Below are 24,832 nucleotides of genomic sequence, written 5' to 3' on the forward strand. Positions count from 1 at the left end.
CGTTTACTCTCAGATGTATACCGTTAAGTGTCGGTGAAGGATGGAAAATTAGTGTTCGTTGTGGAACACATAATCATGATCTACTTGATACTGTAACTGGTCATTCTTATTTGGGGCGTTTAAATGAAGAAGAGAGGAAATTTGTCAATGACATGACAAAGTATAAGCTTGCCCCCAGATTCATCCTAAATGCTTTGAAAGAGAGAAATAAAGCTAATCTGACAATTCCAAGTCAAATATATAAAGCAAAGAGAGAAATAAAGCTAATCCTAAATGCTTTGTAAAATAAATATAATTAAACATTTATATAAACATTCATTTAATTTAATAAACTTAAACAAAAATAATTAAATATAAAATAATTTAATTTAATACCTCTCCTTCCCATAACCTCCGAGCCACGTGATGCTCATACTGTGTCAACAAAGATGTCACTGTCGGTCCTCCGGGAAATCCCGTCTGTTGATCCTGCTCATCAATATCATCAGCATCATCGGACTCATCAGCGTCAGGATGTGCAGAAGTATCAGGAGTATCATCAGCGGTCTGCTCCATCTGTGGCGGCTGAGGGACATCCTCCTCCATATGTGCATGCTCGGTGGAGTCAACATCATCGTCCTGAACCTCCTGTTGTCTTCGACGACGCTGCCTAATAGGACGATTTGCTTCGTTGCGTCGTCTGTTTGATGCTGTTGGTGGAATTCTCTCTACATCATCACGTCTGTCACCTATGATGTTACGAATAATCTGACCAAAGGCTCCTCTCATTCTAGGCACTGCAATATATTAATATACCAATATTAAAAACAAATAAAAAAAAATTAAAAAAAACCCAAATAATATTTCGAAAGTTTCACTGGGAAACCAAACTTTCGAAACCCAGATTTTCGAATGTTTCCATCAAGCTCAAACTTTCGAAGCCCAGTTTTTCGAATCTTTCAGAAATGTTCGAACCTTTTACATTTCGAATATTTCACCTTCAAGGAAACCTTCGAAACTTCTGAACTTCGAATGTTTCAAGTTCAAAGAAAGGTTCGAATGGTTGAACATTTCTGGAAAAAGAAGGGCTTCGAAAGTTTAGGATTCAACGAAAGGTTCGAATGTTTAGACAAATCTGGAAAACGCAACGCTTCGAAAGTTTAACATTCATCGAAATGTTCGAAGGTTTTGGAAAATTCTGGAAAAATACAGCTTCGAAAGTTTAACATTCAACGAAATATTCGAAGGTTTTGGAAAAATCTGGAAAAACAAAGCTTCGAATGTTTAACATTCAAGGAAAGGTTCGAGAAATACTTACTTTTTCACTTCGAATGTGTCAAAGGTTCGAATATTGTAATGGGTGGGTGAATCGGATGTTTCAGAGTTTCGAACAAATGGGGAAAAAAAGGAAAGTTATTTTTTTTGTGGGATTTTATAGTTAACATTAAGGGTAATATGGTCTTTTACATATAGTTGGGGGGGTGGCAGGTAAAAGTGGGGGGGTGCGCAGTACAATTCTCTCAAATCAAACTGATTGTTTAGCACACATGCAATGGGTGGTGGTTCGAGGCCCAAAAAGTTTGAGTTAATGGGCACTAGTTTTTTTTTTTGTCATTCACTCTATGTGGATTTTGACTTTTAATACGAGTAATTGAAAATTTTAGAAAATTAAAAATTTTAAGTAATATTTATTTTTAAATTTTATTGTTTAGATAAAATAATTATTTATTTAAAATTAAATTATTTTATAAATTTTAAAAGTTTTGAAGTTGGCCCATCAATAATTAAAAATAAAATAAAAATTAAAGTTGATTTTTAGATTAATGGTCGTGAAATAATATACAAAGAGGATCATATTCGGTAAATTAGACATATTTTGTACTATGGGAGGAGTTTGCCGCTGGTATCAACGCACCTCCATTTCAAGACCTAAGGTGACATCCTTTTGTCCAAGCAAAAATATCATTATTTGTGTGGAGGTTGTTTCATGATAAGTTGTCTACAAAGGATAATTTATTTCGTCGATGAATCATTTTATGTGGAAGATCAACAATGTGTAGCAGGTTGTGGGGAAGTTGAAACAATCGGTCATTTGTTTTTTATATCATCTTTTTGGATCCGTGTTGTATGATATTTTGAATTGGTTTGTACTATTTGGTGTATTGCATAAGGATGCAATCAACCACACTAATCAATTTGAAGGTCTTTTTTTATGCGGTCGTGTAATGCGTCAAATAATTAATTTAGTTTGCTTTGCAGTGATGTGGACAATTTGTAAATCAAGATATGAGGCGATTTTTCGTTCGCATATTTTGAATGCAAATCTTATTATTGATACCAAACTTTTAGCATGAAGGTGAATCAAATTGCATGTAAAAGAATTTTGGTATGAGTATAACCAATACTGCTCTCAATCCTTAGAGTGCATTAATATACTTGTGGTTAATTATTTTACTTTTTGTTTGAGAAATTTAGTTTGTATTTATACTTTGTTTTGGTCATACAATAAAAATATTATAAAATTCTTTTTGCTTTTACTCTAAACACTTCTTGTATAAGCGTTTCTTAAATATATATATTTTTGCCTTGTTCCAAAAAAACAAAAAACAAATAAAATTATAAAAATAGTTCACAACAATTCAACAATTATCACACAAACAATAAAACTCATAGTTTATTTATTTGTAGCAGAAAAACATACCAATAATTAGAAAAATAACTACACTAATTAAAAATAGTTAAAAAAAAAGCGATATTTTAAATTGATTCAAACAAACTTATTGGACACAATTATTGAGGAAATAGATACACTAACAAAATTCTATGTATTTTAATTTAATATTTCACATTGGAAAAGATACCTTGTAATGCAAGCATTAAGAAAAAATCGCGCTATTTATCTATCTTCTACTTCTCTGTCCTTTCAATTGCTCAACATATTTTCGAACGCACAAATCCGAAAGAACCATTTTAGCAATGCGATAAAAGCGAGACAAAAAGAAACCCTAACTCGTTTCCGAAACTTTCCTTCATTTTCATGGCGACTCAATCGGGCGCCAAAGGTTATTCAACTCCGTCGCCGAATTCATCTGAATCTTTCATTGGTTCCTTCATAAGCTTGATTTCTAAGCACGAGATTCGCTATGAGGGTGTTCTTTGTTTCCTTAATGTCCAAGATTCTATCATCGGATTGAACAACGGTACCTTCACAATACCTCATTTTCTTAAATGTGCAATGCAATGCAACCACCGTTTCTCTTCAAATCATATGTGCAAGCTTCGGTTTCTGAAGTGTTTGATTGATAATTTGTTTAGAGTTATTTACTGTTAACTTTTTATTTTTATTTTTTTTATGATAATGTGCTAATTTATATTTTTAATAGTAAAAGTTTTATTAGGAAGAATATGATGAAAATAAATGATTAATTAGAGCTATCATGGCTTAGTTTCTAATAACTTTAAGGTGGTAATTGTTTAATGTGAAAGTTTATTTCTAACTTGGAGATCCTTGTGATGTGATATTGCAGTTAGATCCTATGGAACAGAGGGGAGAAGAAACGATGGTCAACAAGTACCTCCAAGTGACAAGGTTTATGATTACATTCTTTTCCGAGGAAGTGACATTAAGGTAACCTTGGTATTATTATTTAGCTGATTTAAAATCTATTGGTATTAAGGGAAATAAGCTTATGGTGAAATATTTCTGATTTATTGCTTGGAATAAATAAGGCTTGGCTGATGTAACGGACGCAGCTAAATATTTATATGGAGTGGGGTTTTGAGAACCAAAGAATAAACTCATCTAATCTGAAAGTCTAGAATAACTAAAACACAGGGAAATAGACTGCATTCCATTAAACAGTATTCTGAAGTTTTGACTAATTACATTTTAAAGAATGTAATTATAAGTGGATATGTATATGTGAATCCCCATTAATGGCAGTGAAGAAGTCTTTTGGTCACAAGAATTTGAGCTGCATGCATGCCAAATATGCTTTATCTAAGCTCTGTGTCCTTATGACTTTACTATTTCAGAATTTGCAGATCAAGTCCCCCTCCACATCTGCTAGGGCAGAAGAACAGATATTTAGTGATCCAACTATTATTCAGGTTACAGATACAACTTACCTACTTATCAATGAATTTATTATTTGTTTTTAATCACATGCCTTTTTTCATCCAGTCACAACATACTGGGGTGCTGAGTTCTCCAGCGGCCTCAGTTTGCGGGAGAAGTTTGACAGAATCAATTCAAAGGCAAGATAGTACTGCTAAGTCAAGTAAAGCCCTTCCTGTTGGGTTGCCTTCTCATCAGTCTGTAACCGAGCTTGGCCCTTCAAATCAATCTGCTGCTAGTCAAGGTTCTAGTCATCCATCTTTTTCTACATCAATGTTTTGGCAAGGACACAGTGGAACATCAAGCAATAGCTCTCATTCTTTGCTACAACCTAGTTCTATTCAGCCCATGTCAATGGTATCATCCTTTGCTATGCAGAATCTAAATCAAACAGCAGAAACTCAGGAGCCGACAAAAGTGGGATGGACAATTTCATCAGAGTATGGTGTACCTGTATCTTCTGCTACAGCTTCTATTGTAAATCCGACTCGATCACTTTCTCCAACCTCTTTACAAATTTCTGATTCTCTTGTTATACCATCTTCTTTGTCTACTACGTCTACGCCTAAGACATCTATGCCTTATTCTGTGTCCTTGACTACTGATGGATCAAACATGTCTTCATTTTGTTCACCACTCCAAGACATAATTTCTGGGGAAGGTCGAATATCTGGAAAGATTTTTCCTCAGCCAAGTCCAAATTATCCTCGACATTCTGTCCGTAATCCCAGTTCTTCATTTGTGGATTCTACTTTTGGTCTCTTGCCAACATCTCAACCTTTGTTAACTTCAAATCAATTTGCACATCACAGAGAACAGTTATTAACACATAATTTGAATCCTAATTGGAAGGGTATAGATTCACCAGTTCTAACTCCCTCTCGCTCCTCTGTACTAATGCCTTCTCCTGCATCTCAAGCACCATTACTGCCACTACCAACTTCTATGCAAAAGGTTGGTAAATTTACTCATTTGTTCTTTTTGGGGGTGGTGCAAGGTGGGGTAAAGTGATGTGGGATATTGGAGTTCATGATATTTAAATAACATTTGCTTCTTTTTTGCCTGTTTTTGAAACCAGAATTACATGCAAATTATTATATATTATGAGTTTCTTAATACTGAGTGGAGTTTTAAAAATATTTACCAGGAACGGCTCAGAAATTGGAAATCTGCTCTCATGCACTTATATAAGGGACAGAAAAATGGATATCTAAGAAATAGATTATTAAATTTTTTTGTTTACTCAAATACCAATTTAACATCGTAATAGATTTGCATAGCTTTGCCCACTGATAAATGTTTTAATTTAGAATAAATACATTTATTTATTTATTTTTGTGTGTTAATAATATTCTAGTATTGGCGTTGTTGACTTTTGCAGGCTCACTACCCAGTTTCACAGTTCACTGAAGATTTTGATTTTGCCGCTATGAATGAAAAGTTCAAAAAGGAAGAAGTATGGAGTTCTCTTGGAAAGGCAACCACAAAAATAGAAAGGGTGGAAGATTATGCTTTTTGCAATTTGGGTGACAGAGAATTTTCCAACCTGAAGGTAGGTAATGGTATGTTTGCATTTACTAAGAATTTTTTCCTCTTGATTTGTTGAAAGGGACATGAACTACGTAGCATGCTGTTTTTCGCAGTATAAAGCAAGTCTTATTTGAACATGGATGATAACCTATGTCTTGCTATGACTTGCAGTCTGCTTACAAGAAAGATGACTTTTTTGACACAATTTCTTGCAACTCTATGACTGGTGGATCAAGGAATGGACAAAATCATTTATCTGCAAGAATAAAACAGGCTACTGAGGTCTGTATATGCATTAAGAACTGAAATTTCTCAGTGTAAATTATTTTTGATCTAAAAAGTATATTCATATGTTATTTATCTGTTTATTTTCAGAGATTTGGCGATTTCCACCAGAGGCCTAATGTGGGTTATGGTGACTATGGCGCTGGTCAAGGTGAGAATTTCAGGGGCTCACATTATTTGGGAAGAGGCTATGGAAATGGTGGGAGAGGGCGTGGACCAAACTTTCCTTTCTAGTGGTGTCCATGTTTTATGTTAACCTCCTGTCTTCCGAAAGTTTCTGCTAATTTTTCATCTGTTTCTGCTTTATCTTTGGCTTTATGTCAATGGTGTGGTGTTTACATGATTTGGAGCTTTCATGCCTGAGTGCTGGAGTGTCAACCTTTCAATTACAGCCAAGTTCATGTTTTATTTTTGGGCTCATGAGCTGGTGTTTGACGTCTACTTTCAAACAATTACTGTCTATATGTCTACAAAGCAATCAGTAGACAGGGGAACTATGGATAATTTTTTCCCATGCCTAACTGTTAAAAAATGTTATCATTTCCTAGTTTTCAATTTTTATAAATTGAGGTGTACATATCCGTTAGTAAGCAGTTCAAGCTACCTTGGCAGATGACAGGATTCATACTATTGATATATGCTAATTATAGTTTTTAGATGCCGTGGTTTTATTTTTCTTGTTTGACACAACTCTATATTTCATAGTGATGTTTCTTGTGTGAGTAATGAAATGGTCATGAAGTCTCCATTTTCACCCTGCTTTGCTGAGAGCAACAGATCAAAGGTGGCGAAAATGAGTGGAACAGATATAAGTATTTTGTATTGATCATCATAACTCAACTCTTTTTTTTTTTGGTAACACTTCTCACAAGTTTTTTTCTAACTCTAGACTGTTTGTGAAAAAATATTTTAAAAAAATATATATTTAACGCTGTATAATGCCAGTGATAATTTTTAGGCTGTTGTGGTATATCTAAAAACCCCCCTTCTGCGTATTTGTGCAATTATTGTGACAATTCCCAGTTACTATATCCTGTATGCTAGAAGAATTGGGTTATTGCTGTAACTGTTTGTTTTTACCATTAAAAAAGGAGTCCAAACTAACTACTCATTATTGAAATTGAAATGCTGACTAGGGTCCAGGCATCCTTCAGAAAGGAGTATGACCCGGCCTAGGCACAGAATCATGCCTTTTTTTGAAGCTAAATTATCATTCCTTGCGTGGCCTGTGGCTCTTAGGGATATTTAAATAAAGTAAGACAATTAATTAATGCAACTAGGTAGTTGAAAATTTATTTAATATACAAAATAATTATTAACCTATGCAGGGGGATCTAAAAGGGGTTCCTATACGAAGCAGTCACTACCTCGGAGAGAATATGTACAAATGAAAATGTCTCTTTCGTTTCCTGTAAGTTGAAAAATAAAGTTATTCCTTGGGACATTGGATAAGCAAGTCAATGAATTTTAGTTTCCACTGGCACCTTCTTTTTACTTAAAAAAAAAAAACTCTTAAAAAGCATGAAATTGTAGGCCTTGGATCCTGCCTTCTACAACTTGTAAGGCTTCTATGTGAAGTTGATAGTTCTCATAATCAACTCATTTTATAACTTATTGGTTTTCATTAAAAGACTGACTCTTTTTGCATATCTTACTTTATTGTATTGTTTTCTAGTATAAAAAAATTCTTTAATCTAATCTGTGTTGTTACCCCATTTGTGCGTGTATTTTGCCACCCTGGTCAGCTTGATTGGTCTTTATCGTTGACAAAGTTGAACCAATTATTGAGCCTACTGTAACTAGAATCAATATGGCTGAGCCTGCGTAAGTTCCTCCTTTGACCAGGTAGCACTCACCATTCAACCAACCTGCCCCATAGGCTTGCTCTCTGTTCATGCTTGTGGCTGCGATTAGTAAAATAATTGCAACTCCAAAGCTAAGCCTGCCAAGTATGACCAATACCAATTTTAGATTTATATTTATGATAAAATCAAATATAAATTGAAAAATTGTTGGTAAATAAAATTTAATCAACGACGGTTTCAGCCAAAATATGAACTCGAATAATCTCGACGGTTCGACCTTAACTAAATTCATTAATTAACTACTTTAGCCCAAACACTTGGTTGCATTACCTATAATGATTTGAATGTAATTTTCAAATTTCTTGTTTCCAATTGTAAGTAAATTTCATTCTAAATATTTACTACATTTGTGGTTCTTCCTGCCTTATTTGGAGGTTGTCTCATTTATAAATTTCTTTTGGAGAAGGCAAATATATAATCTAAAGATCTAAATTGTTTTCTTACAAGGAAAATTTATTTCTGGGTGTTTAAAGGACATACAATATCTAGAATATGAGACATACCAACTGGCACATGTTAAATTTGATTTTTTTCCCTTCTAAAAATGATTCATCTTGCCAACCTGTCACCACTAATGGCAAACCACATGGCATATTCATCATCAAAACCACTACAAACCAGAAAGAAAAAAATAAAATTCAACTTGACAACTAGATTGGATGGTGTTATGTCCCTTTTCAAGAACTCTGGTTGCATCAAACAAACTTTAATTCAAACACAAATGATGATAATTAGCGAGCCAATAATTAAGCAAGCATTCTATCTAGTTTCTTTAATGATTCTATAATTGTTGATTATGAAATCACAACTAACAACAGAAATAGCAAAAAAATAAATTTCATAACTTACCAAGATATCAAAATTAGAAACCTTGCAATGAAAGGTAGCTTGTATTGTTCATTTATTTTCCTTCTTGAGTAAGAATTCTTAAATAATATAGAATTTCCAATTATCTGGGCCAAAAAGAAACTAACCAAAGCTGCAATACCCAATCCAAATGCTTGACTTGATGGCAAATAACATAGTTTTCCATTCCATCTAAGATCCTCTTTCTGCAAAACAAACAAATCATCAAAATCTCTTTCACAAAAAGAAAAAATTCATGTGAAGAAGAACTCATTATGCAATATTCAATATTGAAAAAGAAAAATACTAACATAAACATAACAACTAATATCTTAACCTTATTCCGCTTAATCTCAGAGACTATACATAAAGAGAATGAAACAAAGCCAAGAAAAAGATAGATGATAATAGAAAGGATGAATGCAAATTTGCATCTAGGAGGAGTTTCCATTTTGATGAGGTTATTTTAGTGAAAAAAGTTGAAATGGAAGGAAGTAACTCAAGAAACAAAAAGATGAGTTGGTTCCTTGAATGTGTTTTCCATTGATCCCTTTCCTGTGTGGTTGTTGAAGCTTGTTTCCAAATTTGTGTATCATTGTTTTGAAGGAGATACCATTCCTAACTGCATGTGTCAATCTTGTTTTGGGAAAAAAACAACTTGTACTTTTCCTTTTAGATTTGAAGATAGCTACTCAACCGCTTAGGGAAAATGGTTTGTTACCATGTGACAGATAAATGGAATTTGACAAATAAAATACAACATCTATATTGATATTGATATTAATATAATCAAACTAACAACTAATTAAGTGAGGTGTTACGGTTAGCTCATAACTAAACTTCCATAATACTATATTGTAACAAACGAAAATCATTTTTCTTTGTTTATGGTCAAATGTTTGCCGCAAACATCATATAAAAACCAATTTTTTTAAATAGATCTTACAAACTTCAAATAATAGTTGTACGTTTAATTCGATATTCTGAAATTTGAAAAGATTGTAGTTTTTTAAGTAAAATTTATTTATTTATTTTTTAAGAAACACTTTTTAGTACGACTCTGTTATATTTTTAATTGACTTAAGCAACAAATTTTTTTTTTTTTTATCAAAGAACTCAAACAACAATTGTATATTGGTTTAGAATGAAATATAAATAAAAAATTTAATTAAAAAGTTTATGTATTTGATTTTAATTTTTAATTAGATATATTAACTTTTTAACTATTATTTTTGTTTAGGAGTTTGTTTAGAAATATCAATTTCAATTATGACAATTTAGTTAAATGATTAATTATATTGTGTGGATGATTAATAAATATACCATACAATATATTTTATTAACTATTCACTAAATATCATTAAACACAAAATTTTAACATAATCAAAAATAATTTTTTTATTTAATAATAATATTAACATTTATCAATTAAATTAAAATTTAAGAATAACGGTAGTTTTTAATAATTCAATTACATATAGATTTAAATATTAAAAATTATTATTGATCATCGTGTTCAATAGATAGATAATAGATATAAACTTATTATTTTGATTAATTAATAAAACTAAACATATATTTAAACTGCATTAAGCAACTATTTTATTATATTTTTTATGTCAAATTTTATATTTCAAAATACCATCTCTCTTGTACTGTTTTTGTTATTTTTATAAGTATATATAATTACAGGTAACTTGTATATTTTATCGGTTTATGCGGTGAAGGTTCTTTTTATGATAAAAGGTTAAAGTCTTATTCTCACATGAAATATCAAATTGTGAAGTCTCTTATCTCTTTTATACTAATATTGTTATTGTGTGGGACCCACATTAACTTGAATTACTAATTTGCCATTACCCTTTTCTGATATCAGGTTTTTTCTTCGTCATTTCCTCAAAGATTCACTCTTTTAATGCCTTAGATTCGATTCCATTCAAAACATGTGGGCTTAAGCATCTTAACACTTATTGTAAAATTTGTAAGTTCCATTTTTCAATTTCACTTTGATTTGTTTAATTGTTTTCATGCTGCTTTGGATTCTCAAATTAAAAGTTTTTTTTGCTTTCTTTGGTTTTCAGAATTTTAGAGTTAAATATTGAACTTGGCTTGTAAATGGGTGCTTGATGATAATGAACTGAGAATGTTTTCTTGTTGATGAAGATTGCAGGGATATGGTATCAACTGGTTTCATTATGAGTATTGAGTAATACAATTCAATTTGTAAGAGCCCTATAATTTTCAATGATAGTGGCCCTTCACTTCACTAATAACCAATCATTCACAGTTCACCAAAAACTGATAGGGATACTTTTTCTGTTACTGCTATTCAGTTAGGGTCACTTACCTTATTTTCAAAGTTACAAAAAAAAGTTCCCTATTTTATGTGGTAGTTAGTTAACCACCTTTTTCATTATTTATTTTTGGCATGTGTTAGTGTTGAAGATTGTAAATTGAGTAAATAGATATTTTGGTCTTTGAATGTATGAGTAACTATTATTATAGTCTTTGAATGTATATTAAAACTACAAAAATATACCTGAGTGTGTCTTTTGTTAGTCTATTTGGTCCTCGTAAGTTTTTTTCGTTGATTAGTTTAGTCATCGGAGGTGTCTTCCATTGATCAATTTAGTATGTGGAATTACTAATAGAAGAATAAATTATTGAGGACATTTTGGGGTTGGTTTTGTTACAACATTACAAGAATATCTTATTCTTAGGGCAGCTGGTAACACTTCATATCAACATCTGTCTTATTTAATCTGGAGTGATTTCATGTTAATCAGTTCCTCTTTGTTGATTATGTGTCTCATTCTTTTTTGTGGAGAAAAAACTTAATGTAAACCAAAAGGATATTATTGTCCATGCGTTCTGCATTAATTGTTAAGGTAATTTTTTTCTTTCTGTTGATTTGATTCCATCAATCATGGGGAATGAGGTGCAATTGTGAAGAAGTTTCTTTATGTTGATTTGATGACACTCTATTTTTTATGACTGTTGTTTGTTTCATGCTGTGAGAGTTAAATGTTGCAGATAATTGCAATGTTTAAGGTCTAACATATTTTTAACAAGCTTTAAACAAAAATTAAAGGCTTTGCTATATAATATGATATAGAAATTACATAGTTCCCCTTTTGTGTGTGCCATTTTCATGGTTACATATTTATCTGATAATTTGATGGCCTTATTGAACAAGTATCTAAAACTATGGCAATTTTCAATACTTTTTTTGGAATACTGTGTTATTTGAACAAGGATTTCAGGTCTGCTATGAACATATAGTGGCATTGGGGCTACAAATTACAAAAGCAGGAAAAGTTTTTTTTTTTTCATTTACTTCTTTTCCTTTTAAGAGCATGAAGAACAGATTGTGCAGTGCAGTAAGCAATTGATTGAATAGTGATCATTGGATTCAGACCCAAAGCTGTAGGGAAGACACTTGAATCTGCCACATAAAGATCCTCAACTTCCCATGTCTCTCCTGTTTGCTTCACTGCTGATTCCTTCGGATTCGAACCCATCCGACAACTCCCCATCTGATGCGCGGAGCACAATGGTGTCGAAAGTTTTGTTAACGGCCTTGAACTTTCCTCTTTAACAAATTTCTCGAGTTCCAATTTGCTTGCTTGCTTTACATTTAAGGTCCTTCCCTTGTTATGATGAGTTCCAATTTCTTCCGCACCAGCGGCAGCTAGAATTCTAAGTACCTTTTCAATTCCCTTCTGTAAATTCTCTTCGTCTACATCTTCCATCTGATAATTGATGCGATTCGGGGAATCTACTTTTCCCGATCCTTTATCCCTTGCCAGTGCAAATATATGAGCTGTTCTTGAAAACTTTCGCATTCTATCTTTTATGTCTTTCCCAGAAATCCACGGCATGACAATCGAGAAAGTACCGGGATGCAATGCAGGTGTTTGGATCACTGCACCGTATCCCGAGTTTTCAAACTCTGCAACAACAGGAGACATTGCTGTCATTATCCCTCCTTCATAACTCTTTTTCCATGCCTCCGGCCACACCTCAGTTTCACCTGTAGATTCTGCAGATGAATCTGGGAAGTATCCCCAGGCCATTACCACCGGATGGAGATGCAAGTTCCTCCCTATATTGTTATTCTTTAAGCCACTTCTTTTAAGCAATGCAGGAGTATTGAGTGCTCCACACGCCACAATTGTGACCTTGGACTCCACCACACAAATGTCTTTACTTCCTTTGTATTCAAATTCAAACGCCACTCCTCGCGCGGTCTTTTGATCACTTCCTTTCTTTTTCTTATACAATACTTTCAACACCTCACAACCCGGAAGAATCGCTCCATTCCCCGATTTCACCAAGTCCACTAACCATGTTTCCGACGTACCCTTCTTCCTCCCGTCCTTACACCCCATAAAGCACCAGCCACAGTAATGATCCGACGGAGAATTCCTTGGAATGGTACTCACAGGATACCCCAGTTCTTGACACCCTCTTCTCAGAATCGTGTTGTTGAAACCTTCCTCTTCTATCTCAGATTGAACTCCCATTTTCTCACAAACAACATCCATGGCTTCTCTATACAACTCACTTTCAAATAATTCTAGTCCATGTTTTTCACACCACTCCTTGCACACATGCTGAGGTGTTTTGATGCTTGCAGACCAATTGATAGCAGAGCCTCCACCAACAGTGGATCCTGATAATACGAACACACTCATATCATCAGTTGCAAGCATACCGCCAGATTGGTACATTTGATCCAAAGTTGGTCCTTCAAGAAGCGAAAGATTGCTCCTAGCAGAATATCCTCCTTTCTCCAAAACCAACACTTTGTAACCGGCTTTAGCTAGAATTCCAGCTACCAGTCCACCACCTGAACCAGAACCAACTACCACTGCATCACATTGTATAACTAAAGAAGGAGATGACAAGTTTGCAGCAGCTTTTGGCTTTCGACGAGTAACTGAGACAGGAAATCCAAATCGTCTTAGAGCATCTGCTGTGATGTCTCTTGGACAGTTCAGATGGACAAGACCTTTGTAAAGAGGCCCTATGACTTGTTCGGCGTCATCTTCATCGCCTTCCTCAGACTCTTGTCCTCCTTTACATGTTCGATGTAAAAAATGGTTTCTTAACTGAGCTTTGAATTCTGGATCAGGTCCACAGTATCCAATTGCTTTCCATGAACAATTGTCTTCTGATTCATCTATCTGAAAGTAAGTGCCATGCCATGATGAGTACAAGGTTCCAAACAACAAGAAAATCTTTTACACTTAATGATATGCTAAATGTTTGTTATTAGTTATTTTCTCTCTTCTAATGTTGTCATAACCTTGATGCTTTGCAATAAATAAGGGTGTTGATGTCTTGATGTAAACCCAATAGGATCATTTCATTTTATTGTAACTTAACCTAGTTATGGTTTCGACTAATAAGTAACATTGGCTGAGACAAAGTCACTGGAATATTTATTTAAACTAAACATTATAACATAAGTCATAAAAATAGAACCGAGAAATTAGAATTTAGGAATGCTTTATTATATATTTTTTAAAATTGATTATACCAATACAAATATGGATTTAATTCATATACACTGTCAATGTAAATTATATTGTCAGTCAATCACGATTGTTATATTATTAAATACACTTTGGGAGTAATCAATCTGAACAAAATTTGAGAAGATTTGAGAGTGAGAAAAGAAGTTTTATGGGTTGTAACCTATTTTTGATATTGGTTTTGGGCTTCAACGGAAAGACTTGGACTAATTAACAAGTTAGGACAAGTTCTGGGCCAAAGCTTAAGGTCCATTTATGTTATTTTGTTTTCAATTTTCAATTTTCAATTTTGTTAGGTGAATGTCCATTCAACTCTGTGTTTATTCAACTTTATAATTTTAGATAGTTTATTTGAGAATGGATGGGCAAAATCGGGAAGACAGACGATCATTTTCTATTTTTTAAAGCTAAATTGCTTATTTGCTTAAATTTTTAATACAAGAAAATGTAAATGTTAAAATTGGTTCTTCATCGATTAAAAGCAGTGTACACTAACCCCAAAAAAATCAAAGTACATAGAACCGGAAGTCAATGACAAATTAACAAACAAATGACTCGGCATTAAAATAGGAGGAAATATAATTTAATTTATGAAATTGTAGGACTGTATCTGCATAGTTTTCTACATTATCAATTATCAGTGGTATTTTAAATTGTTTTTAGAATTATAAAATATTAACAATATTGGTATTTTTCAATTGAACTAAGATTTAAATACTAATTTAATATCTTTTGATCATTTTGAAATATTTTTAATGTATATGACATATATGATACTTTCTTACAATTTTAAAGATTATTGGGTATCTAGCCGTGCAATTGTTGAGAAAGGGACATAGAATCAATTTGAATTAATTTTTATTTATTTATTGAAGTACGTATAAGTTCATAAATTACAAACAATTATCTTGTAAATTTCTAGAAGTACTTATACATAAATTAAATTAGGAAATTTATTCAAATTTTGAGGTGTAAGACTTCTTCAGTTTATGTGAAAATACTATATAAAATATTTATAATTATTATAAATAAATCATTTTAACTTGAAAATATTTTATTATTTTTTGTTGAAAAGTTTAATTAAACTATATGAAGCCTGGTGAAAATAAATTAAAAATAAAGTAAAAAATAAAAAATAAAAGTGGACATTTGTCGGGTGGTTTTAAATAAAATTAATTTGGTTAAAATTGATGGAGTATGTGTTTAGGTGAGCATTTCTCAAAAGAAACATCAAATGAAATTAATTTGATCAAAATTTAATTTTAAGTGAAATAAGATGAGAGTTAATTTTGTCAAACAATTGATTTTATAGTTATTGATTGATGAAAATTATAACGATAAATTGAGATAATAAGATTAATCGTTCATATTAACCATAGGTATCATTACACTAACTTTTCTCTCTTTCTATTTTGATAAAAGGTTTATTAAATTTCTAATAAAACTCAAAAACTAAAGAAAAATAAATAAAAAAATTGTTGAAATTGGACAATAACACTTTGACATTATCCGTGAATTGAAACCTAAAGTCATAGAAAGGATATTGTACTTAAATGTGTAGGGTGAGATTAAAATGAATGCAGTTGGGTCCTGGGACATATCTAGTTTGAGTAGTAGGTAGGGATGATAATAAGTGGGATTGAATCGAGTTTTAAATAGATTAGATCTATTTAAAAAGTTAAAGTTTGAGTTTGACATATTATTTGTCAAATATTTTATTTTAAATTTTGGATTTTAGCTATTGTAAAGTCGGACTTGTCCTATCAATCTATTAAATAATCTATTTTCTATTAAAGTTTTTAAATATAACCTTTTGTTTATCTTTAAAAAGCATAAAGGTCAATAAAAAATGTGAATTTTTGAGCTGCAGTACCATAACATTTTTCGTAATTGACTCAATGTATATATGAACAATAGTTATAAATAAAATAAAAGAATAAAACATAATCATTGAATTTATATCACAATGATTTAGAGGAAAAAGAATAGATATGAACTTCGAAAAGTTTATAACAAAGAGTCTTTTATTACAATAAATATAAATATTTTTTTAAATAAAAAAAATATAGTTATAATAAAAATATGAGAAATCTTTTATTTTATAGATATCTTAATTACATATGTATAGACGGATTTGTTAGACTTATCATTATTTTTAGAGAGCCTCTACATACCTTATTTAAATAAACTTTTAAAACATTTAAATTTAATATTTTTATTAAATCAGTTAGGGGCTGAATCATAAACTATGTCGACGGTCTAGTCTATATAGGATATTATTGAGTATTATAAATGTGTGACCTCAAACTCCTAAGATGTGGTAAGATAAGTTCTGGGACACAGATCAATCATCTATTAAATTAGTGGAAACTTCATATCAACAATATAATTATATAAAAAAAAAAATGTTATTTGGTTCATTTTCCTTCGACGGTTTTTAAATGGACATATCATTTTACTTATAATAATAATAATAATAATAATAATAATAATAATAATAATAATAATAATAATAATAATAATAATAATAATAATAATAATAATAAAACAAAACTCCTATTTAATTTTTTTATTAAAAATAAACTTTCCCTTTTCTACCACTACTCTAATTAAGTTGTAAAAATCAACTTTTCATTGAATGAAATTTATAGTCTTATTAAATGACACATAACTCAATTGATTAAAAATGAATCAGCGTGCTTTATTTTCTATCTAATGGGACTTTATAATAATGAAACTCATTCAATAAAAATAAAGATATTAAAGACACTGTTGGTATGAAATGACATTGATTGACTTTTTCTAAGAGAGAAAAAAAGGAAATGTTGATTTTTTGACAGAAAAAATGCTGTTTCTTAATGAGAAAAGATGGTGTTGAATAGACATCTTAATCTAAAATTAATGGGTGAGTGACATATATTATTATATGCGATATTTTATTAAATGAGTAACTTAAATTATAAAGAAAAATAAAATGATTCATTATCCGGTAATACTTAATCAATAAGTAACTATTTTTTATTTATAAATGATAACAAAAACTAATTTAGAGAATAAATACTTTAGAAGATCTAAATTCTATTTTTACATAGAGTAATTATTAATTCACCCACGCACCCACTTAAATTCAAGTATGCATAAGTGTGTATGTTATTTTTCTGGAACTGCAAAATGAAGTAAGTGCATTTTTTTTAATCAAAATATTAAATATTGCAATAGTTTAGAAAAAAAAATTTACACAGAAGAACAAACACTCCTACTTTATTCAGCGCCGATTATGGACCCATGCAATGACCGATAGCACAAAAACTACTTATTTCTTTTTAAGAGTATTAGGACTCAAATATTTGTCTCTAAAATAATTGGCTTAATTGCAGTTTTGGTCCCCCTATTTTAGCTGGTTCGCAAAAGTAGTCCCCCCATTTTGTTTCTCTCCAGTTTTGGTCCCTCAAACAGAATTTTGGTCCAAAACTTGATGAAATTTCATTTTTTTTTGCATTTATTTAAGTCACATCATGCCTCAAAATCTCATTTGCAACAATTGTACCTGAAATCTATGATTATAAATGGTGTAATACGACTTTAAAAAGTGAAATTTCATTAAGTTTTTGACCAAAATTCTGTTTGGGGGACCAGAACTGGGGAGAAACAAAATGGGGGGACTACTTTCGCGATTCAGTTAAAATAAAGAGAACAAAACTGCAATTAAGCCAAAATAATTTGAGCTTTTTGTTTTTTTAATGTTATTTATAATTTGAGTTGTTAATATCTTTTTTTATTAAAAGTCAGATTCTTAAAATCAGAACCAGACATTCACAATATTTGAAACGCTCTTACTATGTTAGCATTACGGTTTAGCAAATAACAAGTAAACTATGTATGAAAAAAATAACGAGTAAACTTAAAACTTCCTCTAAAAAATAAGTAAACTAGAATTCAAATATTTTAAGTTAATTTCCTCAAAAAAAATATTTAAATTTTTTTAGGAATAATTAAAATTAATCATTATAAAATGAATATCTCATTATTAATTTAGATTCTGTAATTAATTAATTTTTTTCAAGTAAAATAAGTTTTTTAACTTGTAAAATAATTCTTTTAAATGAGTAAATATCTTGAATGTTGTTAGAAAGTATCTTGCAGGGTTCAATTAATTCAAGTTGGGTTGTTTCTGGAGCAGGGTAAATTGTATAATTTAAAGTAGAAACTCATGATTTGGTGGAAACATTATATGGGTCATGTGAATATTAACTTTGATCACAAATGGAATAGAGTCATCATTTTCACAAACCAATCTCAATTAAATGCAATGTATTATCTCTTTCAAATTTCAATAGCTTCTACTAGCACTACTTTTCACCTCCAATTAAGTGCATTACAACCAACATCATCAATATACATTATCTTTTGCTTTTTAATTAGTTACTAGTATGTGTGACAAAAAAAAATCAACAAGAAAAGTTAATGTAATTGTACAAATTGAAAATTTGTTTGTTCGTGATATTACTATGCAACAAAAGCATAATTAAACTTGTTAAAAATAAAAAAAAAATTATAAAATATGTTTTATTAGTATTGGAAGTAAAAATTAAAAGGATGAGAATTTTGTGGAATAAAATCTAAAATATAGGTATAATATAATATTATCTAGCAATTAAAAAAAATCACAAACATTATGAAAATTATCAGAATATAAAGTTTTGTGGGTTTCCTAATTAAAATATTTATATTTGTATGAATAAGTTTTGTATGAATTATATTAAAATGTGGGTACAAAAGAGATGAAGGAAAGGAAATCACTGATACCAAAAGTGTCGACAATTAATTTTGGTCCCATCACAGAGACAATATGTGTATATATTTTTCCCATATCCTCTAAAAATTATTTCTGCCATATTGATAAGTGCTATTTTTTAATTATTTTATATATTAAAAAATAATTATCAATAAAAAATAATAATTTTATTAAATTTTTTTCATTAATAATTGATATGTTTTTTAATAAATATAAAGTGAAATATAATAATGTTTTGTAAATATAATACATACAATTAACTAGATACAATTAAAAAATGATTAATTTGATTAAAAATTGAAAAATGATCTTTAATTTTAGATAATTTTTTATTATTAAAACGACGTTAGTTTTAAAACAAAAAAGTGATATAATTAGATAAAATAAAATAATAATTAATTTATAAATTTGTATTGTAATTATAAGACCCATAATATGAAAAGGGAGTAGTATAGACAGTGACACATATGTGATATGTGTAATGCATGTGACTATTCTTCTACCAAATGCACACGAAAATGGTATTATTAATTATGCAGGCTATCTTATAATTATGATGAAGGGACAGAGCTAGAAAAAAGTATCATTAGTTGGGGAACCATGAAAAAAATATTTAATGACATTTGTACAAATTATTTATAGGCTCGGTCCAACAAATTTAGAAGGCTAAAACCATCTTTAAATACGAGGTTTTTTTAACAAAAACTAGACTTTTTTAAATACGAAATATTATTATAAAATTATGATTTTTTTTTAAGATAAATCAAAAAATTATATTTATATATATATAATACAGACATTGATCATTAAATTATATCAAAATTATTTTAATGTCATTTGAATTGAAAAAAACATAAAATAGTGAAATAGTTTATATTAAAACCTTAAATAAGATTCAAAATCTTACACTTTATTGATCAAGCTAAAATACAACTATAACATAATTTGTAATATAATTAATAATATCATAAATTACTTAATTTAGAGATACTTTTTTTTTATGTTAAATAAATATTTTATTTGAGACCTAAAATCCCTACTTTAATGATTTAGCCCTTAGACCGGTTGAACTATTAACTATTGATCATAAAACCATATACAGTAAAATGAATGGCTAACATATTTATTAGAAACTAAAATTAGTTGTAAGTTTACTATTAAAAATAAAAAAAGAAGCAAATGCAACATATATACATTAAATGCTTTATACATATAGTAGTAGTATTTTATGCATGCAAATGGTATTAAAAATATTACCTGAGTGAAGAAGACAAGGAGAGTGAGAAGTTTGATTGTTTTGAAAAACATCCTAAGGTGACGAAAGAAACTAAGAGACCAAGATTGCATAATTCGTTGGCGTTTGTGAAGAGGTAAATTAGGGAAAGTGTGGATAAAAGGGAACTTGGTGGAAAAGCAATCCATACCACATAAAATGATTGTTCCAACCAATGTAGATAGCAACCACAACACAAACTTTAGTAACCATGTCATAGGGTGATAATTCAATCTCTCACTTATTACACCACCAACCTACACATAACAATCCAAACAAAAACATTAATTTTCTTCTAATAAGATTTTTTTTTTTTTTAAAAAAAAGGTTTCAAAGTAGATCCATCAACTTAACTTGTATGACAGGGAATTTAATTTATTATTGCTAGAAAATTTAATATTATTAATTGCTAGCTAATATCAACACAATAAATAATTTAAGAGGTCCTATACTAGCTATAGTTAGTCAATTCATGAGATCCATTATTGAACAATACATAAAAGAGGCCCAATAATAAAATAATTTAATTTTGATCTAATATATCAATTCCAATTCCTTTCTAATTAATATTAGTTTTTTTTTTGAATTTATACTGGAAAAAAAATCTATTATGAAAAAAAAAAATCTTACTAAATATGCATGCATATATATTGTCAAAAAATGTATGCATATATGTGTAAATATAAAGGGTATTATATTATATAGTAATTTTTTGAGGTGAAAGAAAAAGTTTGAAAGGCTAATAAATTGCAACTATAGCAAAGTATAAGTTAATATACAAGTTCAGGTGTTCCAGCCATGGAAGCTGAAATATGGTAGAAGGTAGCGGCGGATTCATCGTCTTTGATGGCAACAAAGTCATTGATTGAAGGTAAGATAGTATCTGCGAGAACACTGAGAGATTTCATTTGTCTACGACAAAGTGAATTTGTGAGATATTTTTGTTTCTTTATTATGGCTTCACCATCACCACCATTAGCTAAGAGTAATCTTTGTGTGTCAATACTACCAAGCTCAGTCACTTTATGCTCTTTTCCTCCTAATCCCAATTCATAGTTACCATTTCTCATTTGATTTTCCCTATTACTATTCTCCATCTCCTTGCTTTTTTGTTTCTTTGGTTATTTTGAATATAACAAAGCTATATATAATCACACTATGCTTTCAAACCTTTTTGAGGGATAAACTAACCACCCCCAATAGTTTGTTTTATAGGGAAGAAAAATAAAGCAAATATGAAAAAATATTTAATGTATATTATTGTGGAGAGAGAACGAGGGTTACCACCAACCACATACAATAATTGTTCTTAGAAAAATACTAATACCATCAACATATTTTTCTTAATGCACATTTTTCAACCTATTTTTTAATTAATTATATAAGTTTTATTAAATTATGTGAATCGTATGTAAATTTAAATAAATACATGTATTTTAATCAATTAAAAACATATTAAAAAATATATTTAAAGAATGTATTATTAGCACTTTTCTAAAATAATTTAGAAAAAAATTCTAAAAAATATAACTAGATATTTGACATGTAAATATATTTTTCATACAAAAACTAATAAAACTTTACTAATTTATTAATACGGCTTTGCCCCAAATTTTATATCATTTTATATATAAGTATAAAGATTTAAAAAAACATGATAACAATTGCCTATGAAAAAATAAAAAATAATTTAGTATTGAAGTATAGATATAATATTGAGAGTTTATGAGTTTATAAAGACTGAAAAATAATTTTGTATTTTCTTTATATATAATTTTACGCATGCATTCAAAAATAGTTTTTTTGAGTGTTTATTTAATGAATTAAAAATACATGATTTGTCATACAGTATTCATTGTGTTGGTGTCAACCCATTAAATGCATGCCACTGTATATATTTTGAATCCTAATATTAAGGACTATTGTGAGAATAACTACGTGGTGATGATTTGAAGAAGCAAAATTGTAAACTTATATTGAAAAAATAGCTATTTGTTGAAGAAATAATATAAAATGAATAATGCAACAAACAACGGCACATATTAAATCTCATCTGTCCCATTAAATTTTGAGACTGTCTTTTTTATTTAATTTTTTGTTGTTGGGTCTGTTTAATTTTGATTCCACCTTTCTTACAAAATTGAAAAATCTCTCGATATAGAATGTAAAAGATAAAATAAATGTATTTGCACAAAATTTATTCTAAATACATATAACTTTTTATCAATATTTTATTATGGAGAGTATATAGTATTGTATAATTATATATAAAAAGAATATTAAGTTTTAGTGTGGCTTTTTGGCTCTCATTTTTTTCTTTATTTAAATTATTTTCAGTATAATTTTATCATTTTTATTTAATTAAATAATTAATATTTTAAAATATGTATATTTAAATATATACACAAAATACTAATCAATCAATTCTAAAATAATTATAATTTTTAAAGCAATTTTAATTATTTTATTTCAATTATACCTTTAATTAGTACAATTTACATCACTCTCAATTATTATTCTTTATTTTGCACTTATTATAATGAGAATACACAAATAGGTAAAAATGGTAGATATATAAAATCATCTTTTTCCTTTTTTTATTTATATTTTTTTCTAAGTGAAATAGTCAAATGTAATAAATATTGTGGGAAGGAGGGACTACCAAGTTTTTTTTTAACTGTTTCCATTATATCTTTTGCTTTAAATTATTTTCTATTATAAAAAAATATTTTAAAAAAACAGACAAATAGACATATTAATGTCTATCACTGCAAAAAAAAAAAAAAAAAATGTGATTAGATACGATCGACAAATATTGTAGCTTTGATTAGGCGACAAATTAGTTAGTAGTATTTTACTTAGCTATTTTGCAATTAATGAAAAAAATGCTATTTTTTTAATTAGTTGCAAAAAATTGTTCAAAATTAGTTTTTACTAGCGACAAGGGTATTGGCATAGCAACTTCGTAGCTAATATGTGTATGCCTAAATTGGTGTATCAAATTCATAGATAACTCCTAGTTTATTAAAACAACATTGGAATCTTCAACAATAATTAACTAATAAAAATAGAAGATAAACAATTGTAGAAAAAAAATGAAAAAGGAGAACGTTTTACGTTTTTTTGCTGAAAACGGAGAATGTTTTGGACATAACTGAAATACTAGAAAAATAAAAACAAACAAAAAACAGAGAACGTTCTGGGTTTTCTACTAAAAACATATAATGTTCTGAAAACAGTTTTCACAATCAAATTAAATGAGAAATTAAAGAAAGATAAGGGAATGATAACACTTGAATTTACGTGTTCGGTCTCAATTGATGAGACTTACGTCACGAACAAACAAACAAGATTAATCAACTATTAATGATTGAATTTTACCAGATTAAGGTCTTCTCAAGATTGATCTCCTAGTATCTATCACTGTTTATGAACCAGCAATACTAGCATTTTCACTCAATCTTTCTTTCTCCCCCTTTAATCTTCTTTTCTTTGAATTTTTACGAATCACGAATTGTTTATGTCTCTCTATAAGTAACTTGGTCAAAGGTAGTTATAACAACCATTAATGCTTAACCAACTTTAGTTAGATGATTCGAGACACATATTCACAATTCTTCACCTTGACTTAGTATCAGAATAATTCAATTATTGATCTTGCTGTCATTGCTTCATTTGTACTCTTTGTCAAAGCCAACTATGTCCAAGCAATGATTGAACTTAACTTGTGAAAGTGATTTGGTGAATGCATCAGCTGAGTTGTCCTCAGTTGCAATCTTATCAACTGAAACCTGCTTTGAATCGATCACATCTCTTATGAAGTGATACTTAACATCAATATGTTTAGACTTATTATGATACGCTTGATATTTGGATAAGTGTATAGCACTTTGAATATCACAATAAATTGAAACACAATTTTGATTTATTCCTAGTTCACCAATAAGTCCTTTCATCCATAAAGCTTCTTTAACACCTTCAGTAAGCGCAATGAATTCAGCTGGAGTTGTAGAAAGTGCTACCACCGACTATGTAATTGCTCTCCAACTTACAGCAGTCCCATATAAAGTGAAAACATAACCATGAATTGATGTCTTCTAGTGTCCATGTTTCCAGCATAATCCAAGTCCACATATCCTTTGACTGGTTCATTGTCATGATTATTCTTTTTAAATTTTAAACCTGTTGTTAGTGAGCCATTTAAGTACCTCATAATCCACTTGAGTGATGACCAATGCAATGCTCCTGGATCAGTCATAAATCTGCTGACAACATTCACAACATAAGCCAAATATGGTCTGCTGCATATCATTCCATACATTATGCTGCCAACTCCACTAGCATAAGAAATTATACTCATTCTTTGTCTTTCCTCATTTGTCTTAGGTGAGTCTTGCATAGACAATTTGAAATTTTTTCCCAAAGGAGTAGTAACATGTCTTGCTTCATGCATTCTATATTTAGTGACAACTTTCTTCAAGTAGGTAGCTTGAGAAAGAAATAGCCCCCCATTCATTCTATTTCTTTTTATATACATTCCTAAGATCCTCTTGGCCTCGCCAAGTTCTTTCATCTCAAACTCGTTTCTAAGATTAGATTTGA

General features: G+C 29.8%; 3 protein-coding genes and 1 long non-coding RNA gene across 6 annotated transcripts; 2 read left to right on the forward strand and 2 right to left on the reverse strand.

The window, feature by feature from the left end:
* Positions 1-2,844: 2,844 nt before the first annotated feature.
* LOC101491001 (decapping 5-like protein) lies at positions 2,845-6,569 on the forward strand. 3 transcript variants are annotated; one of them, XR_012161507.1, is made up of 7 exons: positions 2,845-3,179; positions 3,507-3,607; positions 4,015-4,089; positions 4,163-5,050; positions 5,478-5,658; positions 5,798-5,908; positions 6,002-6,142. XR_012161507.1 is itself a non-coding variant. In XM_004512273.4 (7 exons), the coding sequence occupies exons 1-7, from the start codon at positions 3,017-3,019 to the stop codon at positions 6,143-6,145; spliced, it is 1,653 nt and encodes a 550-aa protein (XP_004512330.1). In that variant the 5' UTR covers positions 2,849-3,016; the 3' UTR covers positions 6,146-6,569. The 3 variants fall into 3 exon arrangements, 2 of the variants coding, with proteins under 2 accessions (XP_012574581.1, XP_004512330.1); XM_004512273.4 differs by having other exon boundaries at positions 2,849-3,179; positions 5,478-5,648; positions 6,002-6,569; XM_012719127.3 differs by lacking the exons at positions 5,798-5,908; positions 6,002-6,142 and having other exon boundaries at positions 5,244-5,528.
* A 724-nt stretch (positions 6,570-7,293) lies between these two features.
* LOC101491510 (protein MODIFYING WALL LIGNIN-2) lies at positions 7,294-9,518 on the reverse strand. The gene is made up of 3 exons (XM_004512275.4): positions 8,960-9,518; positions 8,626-8,828; positions 7,294-7,853 (listed from the first exon to the last, which is right to left on the reverse strand). Exons 1-3 carry the CDS (start codon positions 9,071-9,073, stop codon positions 7,619-7,621), a joined length of 552 nt encoding a protein of 183 aa, XP_004512332.1. The 5' UTR covers positions 9,074-9,518; the 3' UTR covers positions 7,294-7,618.
* An 864-nt stretch (positions 9,519-10,382) lies between these two features.
* LOC105852689 (uncharacterized) lies at positions 10,383-11,185 on the forward strand. Its single transcript, XR_001144582.3, has 2 exons — positions 10,383-10,603; positions 10,704-11,185. It is a non-coding gene; the product is annotated as an uncharacterized lncRNA (long non-coding RNA).
* Positions 11,186-11,695: 510 nt separating this feature from the next.
* LOC101492056 (long-chain-alcohol oxidase FAO4A-like) lies at positions 11,696-21,417 on the reverse strand. Its single transcript, XM_004512277.4, has 3 exons — positions 21,010-21,417; positions 20,215-20,487; positions 11,696-13,811 (listed from the first exon to the last, which is right to left on the reverse strand). Exons 1-3 carry the CDS (start codon positions 21,325-21,327, stop codon positions 11,952-11,954), a joined length of 2,451 nt encoding a protein of 816 aa, XP_004512334.1. The 5' UTR covers positions 21,328-21,417; the 3' UTR covers positions 11,696-11,951.
* Positions 21,418-24,832: the final 3,415 nt, after the last annotated feature.

The sequence above is a fragment of the Cicer arietinum genome, chromosome 8 (assembly GCF_000331145.2).
Source record: "Cicer arietinum cultivar CDC Frontier isolate Library 1 chromosome 8, Cicar.CDCFrontier_v2.0, whole genome shotgun sequence".
Classification (NCBI taxonomy): domain Eukaryota; kingdom Viridiplantae; phylum Streptophyta; class Magnoliopsida; order Fabales; family Fabaceae; genus Cicer; species Cicer arietinum.